Source organism: Drosophila biarmipes, chromosome 2R, assembly GCF_025231255.1.
Source record: "Drosophila biarmipes strain raj3 chromosome 2R, RU_DBia_V1.1, whole genome shotgun sequence".
In the NCBI taxonomy this organism is placed as follows: Eukaryota; Metazoa; Arthropoda; class Insecta; order Diptera; family Drosophilidae; genus Drosophila; species Drosophila biarmipes.
The window spans coordinates 21118907-21132787 of NC_066615.1; the positions used below are offsets into that span (position 1 = coordinate 21118907).

Genomic DNA, 13881 nt, shown 5'->3' on the forward strand with positions numbered 1-13881 from the left:
TCACATATGTGGAGGACTTATTAACGAAAAATCAAACTCCGCGAAGTAGACGAAAAAGATTTTTATTTAAAAATCACTGGTATTCAAAATGAACCTTAATAGAAATCCACTAGGTGATTGCGCGTATATATATACGAATTGTTTTTTAATTTTGAATAATTGTGTTTAGTTGTATAACGAAAATAATTATCATTACCATTTTCAATGCACTTAAAATTATTCATCCAGAAATAATCGTTGAAAACGTCAAAAACCAAGCTTAATGGGATTGAGAAGGGGATAGTTTAATATCGTTTGTTCGAAAAGTTTATGTTTTGATGCCTTAAAATCAGAGCAAAAAAATTATTTTTATTCTTTAAATTTCAGTTTTTTTATGTGTTCAGGTAGTAAAGAAAGATGAGTGCGAGTACCTTCAATAAGTCACTAGTAATTATCGATTTCGCTAAATTCGATTTAAATCTTACATCAAAGAGTAATTATCACTGCATTTTGGTGATCATTGTGTCATTTACGAAATAATGGTTTGGCCACCAGTTCAATAAATTCTCAAATACTTGGTATATATGGGCAGTCGCTGGCTAGTGTCTGGTCTTATAACCATGGATTATAGATTCATAATTCTCGGGCTTTCGGTGTCAGTTGCTTTTCTGCTCTGCAGTGTAAGATAAATGCACCATTTGAGCAAGAAAAAAAATGTGGAGTGAACTCTGTTTTTTTCCAGGGGGCAAGCCCGGCAAAAATGACAAATGCTGTCTGCAAGTCGTACAACAAATCGTGGGTAGCCGTTCACTATTGCCGCCTGAAGGCCTATTCCCGGAACAAGACCAGCTTGGATATAAATGCCACGTTTATAGAGCCAGCCTATCATATATCCGTTCACTTGAAGATGATGAAGAAGGCCAATGGCTATAAGCCGTTTCTTTTTGACTACACCATCGATGCCTGCGAGTTTATGAGAAGGCGAAACCAGCCCTTTGCCAAGATCATCTGGAATATGATCAAGGATGTGTCTACGATCAACCACACCTGTCCCTATATGGTAAGAACATGCTAAAAGTGTAGGATCGCGATTCAACCAATTAAAAACCTGGTACACTTTTTCAGGGCTTGCAAATGCTATCTGATTTTTATTTAATACAGTTTCCTGTTCAACTTCCGACCGGAGAATACCTTCTCCTAATAGACTGGCTCTTTGATGGGAAGCCGCAGTTCGCTACAAATGTTTACTTCACATATGTTGAGGACTTATTTACTAAGAAACCCACTCGGCGAAGCAGGTGACAGAGATTCTCATTTAAAATCACCGAATTTCAGTAGAAAACCACTCGGTGACTATTAAATAAAACAGTGTTGAGAGCTCACAATTAAGCTATTTAAGCATATATATGTACGAATTATTTTTTAAATAGTAATAATTATATTTAGTTGAAAAACAAAAGTAATGACCATTTCCATTTACGATGCACTTAAGCTCATTCATCCAGAAATAATCGTTGGAAACGTCTAAAAGCAGCCTTGATGGGGTCAAAAAGGGGCTAAGCCCGTTTGTGGATAGTTCAATAACGATATCATTATACCCTGTGGAAGGGTATAAAAATAATTATCTCTGTTGTAATGATTTGGACAGCATCGCAATAAATTCTAAAACATTTTGTATTAATGGGCAGTCGTTAGCTAGTGGCTGGTTCTAAGCCATGGACTATTTATTTATAGTTCTCGGGTTCTCGGTGTCAGTTGCTTTTCTGATTTGCAGTGTAAGATAAGTGTATCCTTTGAGCAGGAAACAAAATGTAGGGTGAACTTTGTGTCTTTTCAGGGGGCACCCCCGTTAAAATGACAAATGCTGTCTGTAAGTCGTATAACAAATCGTGGGTTGCCGTTCACTACTGTCGTCTGAAGGCCTATTCTCGGAACAAGACCAGCTTGAATATAAATGCCACGTTCATAGAGACAGCCCATCGCATATCCCTTCACATGAAGATGATGAAGAAGGCCAGTGGCTATAAGCCGTTTCTGTTTGTTTATACCTTCGATGCCTGCGAGTTTATGAGGAGACGGAACCTGCCCTTTGCCAAGATCATCTGGAATCTGATCAAGGATGTATCCACGGTGAACCTGTCCTTATATGGTAAAGTCGCACCAAAAGCGGAAGATCATGCTTCTTATTCAACCTATTGTGTGTTTGGAGCTATTGCCTTTTTAAGGCTGTGGTGTAAGATTTCATCGTTTCAATGTAAAATCCTTTAAAACGAAATATTAATTAGGAGGCATCTTATGCAAAAATTACGAATGCTGTCTGTGAGTTTATAAGAAGCCCTTTGCCAAGATGGTCTGCAAAATGATCAAGGGTGTATCCACCATCAACCACACTTGTCCTTTTATGGTAAGATAACCCTACCAGTGCTTCGTAGTCATTTAAATAAGCACTTCATATTTACAGGGCTTACAAATGCTAAGTGATTTTCACCTAATTGAAGTACCATCACTACCGACGGGAGAGTACTTTCTTTTATTAGACTACAGTTTGCAACGAATGTAAATTTCGTTCATTCAATCAAGATACGGAAAAAATAGCTGATTTCAAACTATTTCACAAATTGCTGCGTTTTTGTAAGGTTTCATGGGCACTTTATTCTATAATATCTAAACCATTTTTTCATTACGTTTTGGAAATTATAAACTGATTATATTGGCAGGGTTCCACTATTAAAATAAACACCCATTGATAGTATTTAAAGACCTTAAGACACGTATCGGTTTTAGTCTACATTTTCCAGCCCTAAGCCATGGAAATAAAGTTGTTCATCTTTGGAGTATTTGGAATTGTTGTCTTTCTGGTCTGCAGTGTAAGATTTTTCCGTACCTGCAGGAGGCTCCATTTGTACATACAACAAGTTGTGGGTTGTCTTTCATTGCTGTCGCCTGAAATAAAACCAGCTTAAATATAAATGCTACCTTTTTGGAGCCAGCTTATCACGTTTCCCTTCATATGAAGATGATGAAGAAGGCCAATGGCTATAAGCCGTTTTTATATGATTACAACTTCGATGCCTGCGAATTCATGAGACTGCGAAACCAACCGATTGCGAAGATCATCTGGAATATGATCAAGGACGTATCTACAGTGAATCATACCCGTCCTTACGTGGTGATAATTTTTTATATGATCTGATGACCATAAGCTAGCCATTCATATTTTTAGGTCTTACAAACGGTTAGCGATATTCATCATATCCATATTCCTTGTCTTTCTGAAGACTACTTAATTTTAGGGGATTGGTACTTTTATGATAAGTTGCAGTTCAAAACCAATGTTTATTTCACCTTTGTATAAAATAAAATAAAATCCAAGATTTTGGAAAAGTTCTTACCCATTTTTTAGAACCTTGTATTATTAATTTTTTGTTGCACAGCATATATATAATAGTTTCATTGAAATAAAGTGAATTAAATGGTTTGATAATTGCAAACTGGCTATGTCTATACAATTTCAATAAAAGAAGTGTACTTTGGCTTTCAAAGAAAGGCTCTTGTTTGGCAATTGTAAAGGATTGTCTGAGCAAATGCCTTAGATACAGAAAAATTAATACTCTCTATCCATGAAAGTTACCCATGATTGGATATAACATTTTTTTTAAATACTTATAATAGTTTGGATACTCTGGTGGCTTTACTTTTTTTGCAATATGATTTCTGTTATTAATATATATGTTAGTATAATCATAGATTGGAAATGGGATCATATCTTATCAAAACTGCTGTGAAATATTGAACCTATTGTATAGTCCCGCTTTCAGAATGATAATAAACGAAACCCCTAGCAATTTAGTTCCACAGTTCAATTCTATAAATAGTAATATACTTCATGGAAGTCGTATAAAAGTGTGTACAAAAAAGTAAACACACCAATATTTCGTGCAATATCAGCACAATTTGCACTTGTTTAATGACTTTTTTTATCAAAACGCTTTGGAAATTATAAACTGATTTTATCGGAAGCGTTTCATTATTAAAATAAACGGTCATTTATAATATTTGAGGCACTAAGATTTAGTCTAGAATTTCCAGCCCTTAGCCATGGACTCAAAGTTACAAATTTTCGTACTTTTTGGAATTGTTGTCTTTCTAGTCTGCAGTGTAAGATTTTCCCGCAGCTGCACCAACATTATTATTAGATAAAACCCCTTTTTATATTAGGAGGCACCTTTTGTTAAAATGACAAATGCAGCCTGTGAATCATTCAACAAGTCGTGGGTCGCTTTCCATTATTGTCGACTGAAGGCCTACTCCCGAAACAAAACCAGCTTGAATATAAATGCCACCTTTCTAGAGCCAACCAATAACGTATCTATTAGGTTGAAGATATTGAAGAAAGCAAATGGCTATAAGCCGTTTTTGTTCGACTTTTCCTTCGATGCCTGTGAATTTATGAGAAGGCGAAACAAACCCGTTGCAAAGATTGTCTGGAATTTAATCAAGGACGTATCCACTGTGAATCATACCTGTCCCTATGTGGTGAGTAATTTGTTGATGATCCAAGAGCAAGTGTTAGTCATTCGTATTTTTAGGGTTTACAAACGGTAAGCGATTTTCATCATATCCATATTCCTCTGCCTTGGCCCTCTGGAGACTACTTAATTTTTGGCGATTGGTTTTTTTATAATAAGTTGATCTTTGAAACAAACGTTTCTTTTACCTTTATGGAGGATTTGTAATACCACAAACTTTTTGGAAAATATATTTTCCATTGATTATTATATTACAATAGATTCTTATGTATTATATTATTTATATAATAACCTGGTATCAATATAACTTATTATATCTATTAAAGTTCTTTGAAAAAATAATACCTACTCTATCATTCATAAAAGCTGCCCATGAATGGATCACTCTTTTCGCCTCGTTAATATTTTTTGATATTATCAAATACACGATATCATCGTATTTATCAAACAAAATAGGAAATTTCAATTATTATGTCGTCAGGCTTCCAAAATCCATAAAAACGGTGAATTAAAATATAAAAGGAACATAGATTGCCTTTAGTATTTAGTTGAGGTGAGAATTTTATACGATGCATTACACTTTCATCACTTTTGGAGTGTTCGGAGCGGTTCTTTTTCTAGTGTGTAGTGTAAGATTTTCCTAATATAATTACTCACTCACTTTAAGAATCGATTTCATTAGGAGGCGGCTTTTGCAAAACTGACTAATGCTAAATGTGAGTCATATAACCAGTCGTGGGTGTCAATTCACTACTGTCGCCTCAAAGCTTATTCCCGAAATAAGACTAGCTTGAATGTAAATCTTACACTTTCTGAGCCAGCCTACAACATATTCCTTCATTTGAAGATGCTGAAGAGGGCCAACGGCTACAAGCCGTTCCTATTCGATTATAACTTCGATGCCTGCGAGTTCATGAGAAGGCGAAATCAACCGGTGGCCAAGATAGTCTGGAACTTGATCAAAGATGTGTCCACGGTGAACCACACTTGCCCCTATATGGTAGGATCGCCCTTCCCAAGTTATAAACTTTCTAATGTCCGGTTTCCTGTTTCAGGGCTTGCAGGTGCTAAGTGATTTCCACTTGATTGACATTCCACTTCCGCTGCCGACAGGAGAATACCTACTCTTAATGGACTGGTTCTTTGATGGTAAGCCGCAGTTCGCTTCAAATGTTTATTTTGCATTTAAGGAGGATTTCACGACAAGCTCTTCAAGACACGGATAAAAAACCTGACAAGCCAAATGCATGTTTTCAAACGGCACCTAATATTATGCAGAATGTTTGAGCAAAATATCTTTAACCAGAATTCTATGAGAATGATATCGTTTTTGACTTTTCAAAATCGGGTACTTGAAACAATAAATTAGGAATTCTTGGTATACTGCATTATATTTATTTTTAAACTTTTATTTTTAAATTTTTAAAGATATGAATCGTTTTCAGCACGACAATGTGGAAAAACTGTCCCACAACCTTTTCAGTATAATTATACTTTTGGGTGAGGTTTTATAACTTGTTATATCGTTACGGTTTCAACTTCAAACAATAATCTCTGGTTTGATAAGTAATGTGCAACTAATACCACCATCAGTACTCAGTGTAGTATGTATAAAACCATTTTTAGTTGTTCATTATTGACTGTTAAAGGCCTACTCCAAAAAGAAAAGCATCTGGAATATAAACGCAACCTTTCCTTAAATATATTTTTATTCGAAAAGCCTCGAAAGAGAACTTTTTTTTTTATGGTAAATTTTTATTTTTATTTTATGTACCTATGAAAATTTATCGGAGAGTCGAATCACATTTTTTTACTGAAACTATGCATCATTAACCAAGATAATACATTTTTAAATCCAAACATTATAGATTGTTCGCCAACGATAGCTTTAAAATATTTACTTAGTGCTGCCTGTTGGCTTTTGAAAGTGTAAAGCCAGCCAAAGATTATAGTTTCATAAAATTAAAAAAGGAGATTCGCTTAATTTGCGCAATTAATATCCGTCATAAATCGTCTTTGAAGCCTGAAAACTGTTCCATTGCGTCTCATGATACTCTGGCCATCCGCAATTAGATGAACCCCAATTAGTGTTAATCAAATTAGGCAAAAGCCCGGCTGGAGAGCCCGAGATTCGCGGCACCAAATGGTGCACAATCCAATTCCCGGCAGGCGTCAAATTATACAGAAAACTCGGATGGCGAACAAATGGGAATCAGGGAAGAAAAAGGAAAAGTTGACTTTCATGCGAAAAGTTTTTTCCGCGCTTTTCACGGTTGTGGGGCGTGAATTCCTGCACCGAACATTTTCCGAGGGGAGGTGAAGTAGGCGTGGTCAGACGCCAAACACCGGCGATTATTGTTACAAAATGCAGCGGAGCGTGTAATTTTTCGGCCCGAAAGAAACGCAAAGAATCCCCTATCCACATCCACATCTACATCCAGATTCAGTTTGAGATTCAAATTGCCAAAAGAAACCATTGCCTCGTGGGAAAAGCGGGGTTGTGGGGAGGCGAACGCGGCTTCTGAAAATTGTTTTGCGAAAATTAGTTTTCAAACTTTTCTTGTTCGTTTATCTTGCATTGCTGACGGTCTTTTTTGGCTTTTTTCATTTTTCCCTTCGTGGCAAAATGAAAATCTAAACGCAGTATGCGATATTAATTTGCATTTGGGCCCCGCTGTCATCTGGGATTGGGATTGGAATCCGGGGCTGGGGCAGGCTCTGTGGCACAATAAAAATCAAATTTGAATAATTTTTAATTTATTTAAGAACGCTTCGGTCGAGTTTGCCGGTGTTTTTGTATGTAATTGGGCTTTCTGTTGTTGTTACTTTTTAGGATCCATTTGTGGGCTTCCCTTTTAAACGATGCCATCCTAATTGCTCTGAAATTACCTTTTTCGTGAGCCCGTAAAAACATCAAACTTTATGCAAATCGTTTTAGTGATATTTATTTATTTTGATTTGAATCATTCCTTGTTTGCCTATTTATAATACCATTTATTACACATCTTGCGTTAAATTAACTAAAATTAGATGTACTTAAAGAGTAAATTTATTTATGCTTTAACTATTACATTACTTAGCTACAAATAAAAAATGATTCAACAATAATGTTCACACCAACCGACTTAAATTCTTGACAATCACAAAGTTAGGATTTGATTTCGATTCGTAGAACAGTGAGTAATTTGGTATACGACTCGAGCTATGGAACTAGAACTATGATTAACCACAACGCTTTAGGGTCCGCCAATGTCAGAGAGCCTACACATGTAGATCCTTAGTCCTTAAGTGGTAGAGAATGGGGGGAAAGGGGTCCTGCGAATTTCGAGCGGGATCTGAGAGGAAAGTCTGATATCTCTTTGTTTTCTTGTGCCCCTGGGCTGGGCTGGGAAGCCAACCAAGTTGGCCAAAACCATTTACCATATATACCGTATTCTATGTCTAATTAGCCGATTCACAAACACACAACATTTACGATTAATTTATATGTACTTTTTGGCTGGGAAACTCAGGGTATCACAAACATTGAATGAACACTTACTATGGTTAACGTCTGCTTAACTTTTCCTTCCTACTGGAGGGGCGAAGGTTTACAACGCAGGACAGTCCAGCTAATGAGACTTGGGATTCTTCAAAGTGAAAGTACTTTAGTTCTCTTTATTAGGTCTGTGCGGGCTATAGGTTATCACTTTCACAAAAAATGCATGATGTTTAAGAGCAGTTAAACCCTATAAAATAGGAAAGTGTTTTCCTTCAGTTTCAAACATTTAAAGTCGAAGACAAATTAGTTTTTAATATTTAAACAAATATATTTAATCTAGTGGGTGTATTTTTTTAAACAATACCATAACCATTGGAAATTGAAAAAAATTTGTAAAATTCGGGGTAATACTTTTTCAGGTGTGATAGGTAAAATCAAAGTGCCTCTTACAACCCCTTTTGCTTTACTGAGACTTCTGTGAAGCTAAAAATCCTACCTGCCCCATATGATCTCCTAGTTCTTAAGCCTTAGACAACACACATATTATATGGTTTGCTCATGCGATATTATATAGACACTCACACGCACATACAGCTAAGGAATCTTAAAGATACTCGCTCGAACTTGATCTCACTCCCTAATCTGCGCCTGGCTACCAGATCCTGGTAGCCTGTCAACCTACTTCCGGTACTCTGCCAACGGGAATCCCGACTTCTCCGGCGGAGGACTGTGGCAGGCGGCGCGAACCCGGCTGAATCGCAGACTGCCTGTGTGCGGATGACTCCTAATCCTGGCCTGCTGGTGCAGCGGATGGTGCGAGCACTTGGCCTGCCGGGCCAGCAGTTGGTTCTTGGCCAAGATCACGTCCTCGGCGTACTAGATGTCCGGAATGCTGCGCCCGCAGGCGAGCTTGCCGGAGGACTCCCCCCCATCCAGAGCCGCTCCGTTGGCGGCCTTGCTCTTGGCGCAGTTGGCGTCGTGGTGGAAGAGGTGCTCGCACAGCTTGGGCTCCGAGTTGGAGAACTTGCCCAGTTCGGCGGCGGTGGCCGCCTGGCTGAGATTCAGATTCAGCTGGAGATCGCTGGCCTTGCTGAAGGAGGTGGTCTGCTGCTGGTGCTGCTGCGGCTGGTGGACCTGGTGCACCAGGTGGTGGGTGTAGGGCAGGTGGGGCGGCAGGTTCTTCTGCATGGCACTCAGGTTGCCCGAGCTGACAGTTCTCTCCAGGATCTCGCCCCAGTACTTCTCTGACAGGCCCTCGATGTCGGGTCGCGTGGTGGCGAAGGCCTCCTGGTGGCCATGGAGGCCGAGTCCAGTGCCCCGGATGTACTGGGAGGCACTGCGGCTCAAACTATTGGCCCGCGAGCGGGCGCAAATCCCCAGGACAGAGCCACCAATCGAACTGGCCACTCCGCCGCCGCCAGAACTGGCTGTCCCATTGCCTCCTCCTCCCCCGCCGCTGGATGAACCTCCTCCTCCTGGCGGCCTGGACGATGGCGGTTCCGGGGGAATCGGAAGCGTTGTGATTTCGAAATCGTTAGCATTGATGTGACAACAGCCTGATTTGTGCTCGGGCGTATCCTCGTGGGGGAAACACTGAAAAGGCAGTGGAAAAGGCAAAAGCGGGGGCCATCATAAATTTGGACTCGCACAAAAATTAATAAGGATTTTAAATTCGCATTTATTCCGGCAGAGCACAAGGTTGGGCCATAAATATTCCACAGACTGACCCCCAGCTCTCGCCGGAAGTAAATCATGCAACTTGACTGGGTTTACCCAAAATAGATTCAGGGATTTTTGGCATGGGGGACAGGGCACGGGGCATGGGGGTCACTATGAGGCCCTTCCAGGGGTTGTAAATGCCGCTCTGGATCTGCTCTTTCATAATTCAAAATCACTTTGCTGTGTCTGTTGATTGTTTACTTTGCCGGAGCCAGTCTGCCAGCTTCCTGGAGCTTACACCTTTGGTTTCGGGATTTATGGGTGGCTTTTTGGGGGTCAAAAGGGGAGCTGTTTTTGTGCTCGCAAAGTTTGCATTGTGCAACATGAAAATATGCGAGCTGCACATCCTGCACTTGGCTGAAATACCCATATTTGGCAGGCGTACTCGGGGAGGTCTGTGCTTTTGGGGCGCTTGAAGTGGGGATAAGCGAATCAATCAATCAGGGCTTATGACAGATTTGCTGCTGAAACAGACAGTGAACATCGCTCCGGATCAGATACGCTGTAAATTAACCCCAAAAATGGGAGAAAATAGAAGCAAAACTCACTCTGTTCGGCATCAGTTGGCGGCTCAGGCGGCGGAAGTCGGAGTTCAGCAGCCAGTACATGAAGGGGTTCCACAAGCTATTGCTCAGCGCCGTCCAGGTGACCAGGAAATCGAGAAAGGGCGGCAGCTGCAGTCGGAGATACACAGATATATCAGGGAATGTCACAAAATCACAACCGATGAGCCACACGTGGCCACATTACGTATTCGCCGCGTTGTACGCCCCGAAAAGCGGACCAAACAATAATCCAATGGATAGTGCACAATGGCGTCTAGATACTTGCCTTTGACCCCGTGCAGGCAGTGACTATCTCCTGGATCGTCCACGGAGTGACCATTACTATGAAGCCCAGCGAAATGGCGGCCATCGAACGGGAGGTGGAGCCACTCGAGTTCTTCTCCTGGATGGGAACAATCTGGGGGAGTGTTTAAAAAGTTTATTAAAATATTTCATCTGCACTTTGCTGATATTTATTTATAAGAAAATATTTGGTAGGTTAATAATAAAAGAAAAGTACTTACTTTAATGTTAAAGTGACCTTTGTAACTAGGTGTTCAATACTATCACAATATCATCAAAATATATTTACTTAGCTTCATATTCTCAGTTATTTCTAAACAATGTGATAAATAATATTTATTTCCGTCTTTAAATCACTTGGACCTTCAGTTTATTATTATTCAACCATTCTTAAATAAGAAAACTACCAGAAGTAACTTTCCTGTTCTAAGCCCTTTCTGAATGCGAAAAGTTTCAGTTAAACTTTTGGAATTTAATTTAATAGGCTCCAACCAATATGTGAAAGCGGTAAAATATCCATGGCGAAACTGCATGGGTAGCTTAGTCTTTTTGGGTTTTAAGCGATGCATACTGATAGCCTTAACAATTTGTTTGCCGAAGCAAATTCTATTTACTGCTAACTTAATCCCCAACTCGCTCGCTTGAACAAACTGTTTTGCAGCCTGCAAGCGGTGTTGGAGCCACCTGCTCCTCCGCCCCTCCTGGTCGCAAGGTTGACCACCTGGCCAGCTCACCTTTTTGGTAATCTTGTTTGTCATGTTCGGCATGCCGGCCAGTCCCATGCTCATGGCCATGCTGAGATGGCCCAGGTGATGGTGGGGATGGCCTGGGTGTCCCGGATGATGTGGGTGGCTGGGGTGGCCGGGAAGCCCTGGGTGGTGCGAGTGGCCGTGGTAGAGGTGCGAGTGCAGCCCCGCCTGCTGCTGATGGTGTTGCTGCTGGTGGTGTTGATGCTGCTGATGCTGCTGCTGATGTATCTGGAGCTGCTGGGCGGCGGTGGGATGTGGGTGCGGATGGGGATGGTGGGCGGCCGCCGTGAGGGGCATGGTCGGGTCGTTCAGCCGGAAGCGGCTCATGTGGAAGCTGGAGCCGTAGCAGTACATCAGCACCATCGTCGTGGGAAAGTAGAGGGCGCACGTCGACAGTATCCTGTACGAGGGCTTGCTGTAGAAGGGCTCGCAGGCCATTAGCCCCGTATTGTTGAAGTAGTAACCTGTGTTGTCGGACAGCGCAAAAGATACTTTATAGTTTGACGTGTTCGAGGGCATATTGATATGGCAGGCTAATCACGAGGCTTCTGCTCACCTTTGGGCAGCACCAGGAAGCCAAACACCGTCAGGCTGATAATCCAGGTTAAGCTCAGTATGGCCACACAGCCCTGCAAAATGAATACACAATTAGTGGGGGCGATTTCCGACAGGTGTGGCTTGATTTATTACTGTGGGAGGGCTCATAGGCACGTTTCTACCGCAGTTTTGTGGATATCGAATATGGGTGATGGGCTATCGAGGTAGTAGGTTATAAAGTTCTAATAGTATTATTCTCAAGCAACTGGTAAGCTGATTTAATTACTATTTCAAACTTCGCTTAATGTTTTAAAAATTTAAAAGTGAATTAGATACCAATTTTTTCATAGTTCGCATGACTTAAATTATAAATAACTAAAATTGGTTGGGTTTATTTAATCAAATAGGAAGCTGCCGTAATCCATTGTTCATGCTTTCCATTGTTCATCTCTGTTTTTCCAAATTAGTCAGATTGGGAAAATTAAATTAGTAAACTTTGGTAGCGTTCCCTAGACTTCAAACTTTCTAATTTGAGAAGATTCCATTTGTTTGCACTGCCCCTTTCATCTGACAATCAACAACGGTTGTCAAAAAAGGCCAAAAATGGCATTACAAACTTTTGATTATGCAGCAATAAGTGGGTGAAGGGTGTCGACCACAGAGGGAAAGCGATACCTCCGCTCTTTGGAAAACGGAAAAGTGCTGCCACAATCGCAACTGACTGACTGAGTTGCTAAATGCAGCATTCTGACAGGACGAAATTCTGGGGAATTCAGTCCAGTCCACCTGCAAAAAACGAGAGTGGTCCCATCCAAAGTGCCAGAAAGTCCTGGCAAAAAAACGGAGACACAACTTTGGTCTGTGTCTCTTTGAAATGGACCCTGGCTGTGATTAATTTAATTTACGCTATTATATTTAAAACTTTTACGACGAGCAACAACCAACAGTCAGAGAGGCCAAACAGTAGGGAAATATTTCTGAAAGGTGAATGTTGCTGCATTGTACGAGTTTTCTGAAGTGGGTTTCGCATTAACATGTGCATTGCAAAACTATATTTAAAACAAATTGCGATTGGTAAAGTGGTCAAAAGTCTAGTTCATTTTATAACTTTCATAATTTATTAACTTCTTGTCATTGCAAAAAAGTAATCATAAGTCAAGATGAATTTTTCAAGACTGCATTTGAATTTATGGCACTTTTAAAAGTGAGCAAAAACGAGAGTCAAAAGTTCCCGATGCCATTACCAAGTTCCGCCGAGCATTGGTTTTGCTTGCAGCCAAAGTATCTCACATTCAGCATCCATTTATTAATTTTCGACAGTGCGCACAGCATTTTTACAAACGGAGGCGTGGCACTGTGCCAATTTCGCCCCCTGGCCCCATTTTGTGGGCCAGATGGCGGGGTGAAAAAATACCGAAATGGCGCCGATCTCAGAGCGAAAAAAGTAGCGCCGCAATTTTATGTAAATTTATTTTCCACTATTGGTATTTCTCGGCTTACCCATTGTTTTATTTTCGGCCTGATTGTATTTCCTTTTATTAGTTTAAGTTACGACCTTTTCCAAAAACTCCAGGCCAACAAAGAAAATTGAGCCTTAACCCGAGTGGAAATTGCGTTGATTACATTTCGAGAGGTTTTGCGTTGCAAGGAAATTATTTTTCAAAGGATTTTATTTAGTGTAGTGTGTGAGATTGTGTAGTGATAAATTTAAATAATAATAATAATAAATAATAATTTCTAAAATTTACATTTCAATTGGTATTCGAAATTAATTTTAAAAGTGCCTATAAGTATGCAACGATGTGTACTTATTCGGCAATATTTTTTACTGCATACTTTTTAACACTCTTATACGCAATACTAAAACTAGTTAGTTTATTATCCTAATACTTCTAACAAAGAATTAATTTACAAAATAATGCACAAATGTTTTAATTTTTAACTACTTTATGAGATTTATCTGCTTTGAGAGTAACTTAAGGTTCTAAACTATAGATTTATAAAGTCCCTTGTAATTCGTATAAATATGTCATGAATAG

General features: G+C 40.0%; 5 protein-coding genes and 1 pseudogene across 5 annotated transcripts in view; 5 read left to right on the forward strand and 1 right to left on the reverse strand.

Moving 5' to 3' along the window:
- The first annotated feature begins 599 nt into the window (after positions 1-599).
- Positions 600-1281, forward strand: LOC108022119 (uncharacterized). Its single transcript, XM_017090960.1, has 3 exons — positions 600-659; positions 722-1039; positions 1105-1281. Exons 1-3 carry the CDS (start codon positions 600-602, stop codon positions 1279-1281), a joined length of 555 nt encoding a protein of 184 aa, XP_016946449.1.
- A 378-nt stretch (positions 1282-1659) lies between these two features.
- On the forward strand, positions 1660-2561 carry LOC127011023 (uncharacterized). Its single transcript, XM_050887805.1, has 4 exons — positions 1660-1669; positions 1817-2100; positions 2348-2383; positions 2441-2561. The coding sequence occupies exons 1-4, from the start codon at positions 1660-1662 to the stop codon at positions 2537-2539; spliced, it is 429 nt and encodes a 142-aa protein (XP_050743762.1). The 3' UTR covers positions 2540-2561.
- Positions 2562-2786: 225 nt separating this feature from the next.
- LOC127011013 (uncharacterized) lies at positions 2787-3334 on the forward strand (annotated as a pseudogene).
- A 743-nt stretch (positions 3335-4077) lies between these two features.
- LOC127011010 (uncharacterized) lies at positions 4078-4715 on the forward strand. The gene is made up of 3 exons (XM_050887720.1): positions 4078-4137; positions 4198-4515; positions 4569-4715. The coding sequence occupies exons 1-3, from the start codon at positions 4078-4080 to the stop codon at positions 4713-4715; spliced, it is 525 nt and encodes a 174-aa protein (XP_050743677.1).
- A 362-nt stretch (positions 4716-5077) lies between these two features.
- LOC108022121 (uncharacterized) lies at positions 5078-5734 on the forward strand. Its single transcript, XM_017090962.1, has 3 exons — positions 5078-5137; positions 5191-5508; positions 5564-5734. The coding sequence occupies exons 1-3, from the start codon at positions 5078-5080 to the stop codon at positions 5732-5734; spliced, it is 549 nt and encodes a 182-aa protein (XP_016946451.1).
- Positions 5735-7437: 1703 nt separating this feature from the next.
- The window catches only part of LOC108023068 (5-hydroxytryptamine receptor 1A), a 40668-nt gene continuing 34224 nt past the window's right edge, over positions 7438-13881 (reverse strand). Inside the window, exons 5-9 of the mRNA XM_017092316.3 lie at positions 11862-11934; positions 11291-11769; positions 10540-10671; positions 10257-10382; positions 7438-9582 (exon numbers count right to left, since the gene is read on the reverse strand). Coding sequence (XP_016947805.2) covers positions 8866-9582; positions 10257-10382; positions 10540-10671; positions 11291-11769; positions 11862-11934 — 1527 coding nt within the window. The 3' untranslated portion in view covers positions 7438-8865. The remainder of the gene's footprint in view (positions 9583-10256; positions 10383-10539; positions 10672-11290; positions 11770-11861; positions 11935-13881) is intronic.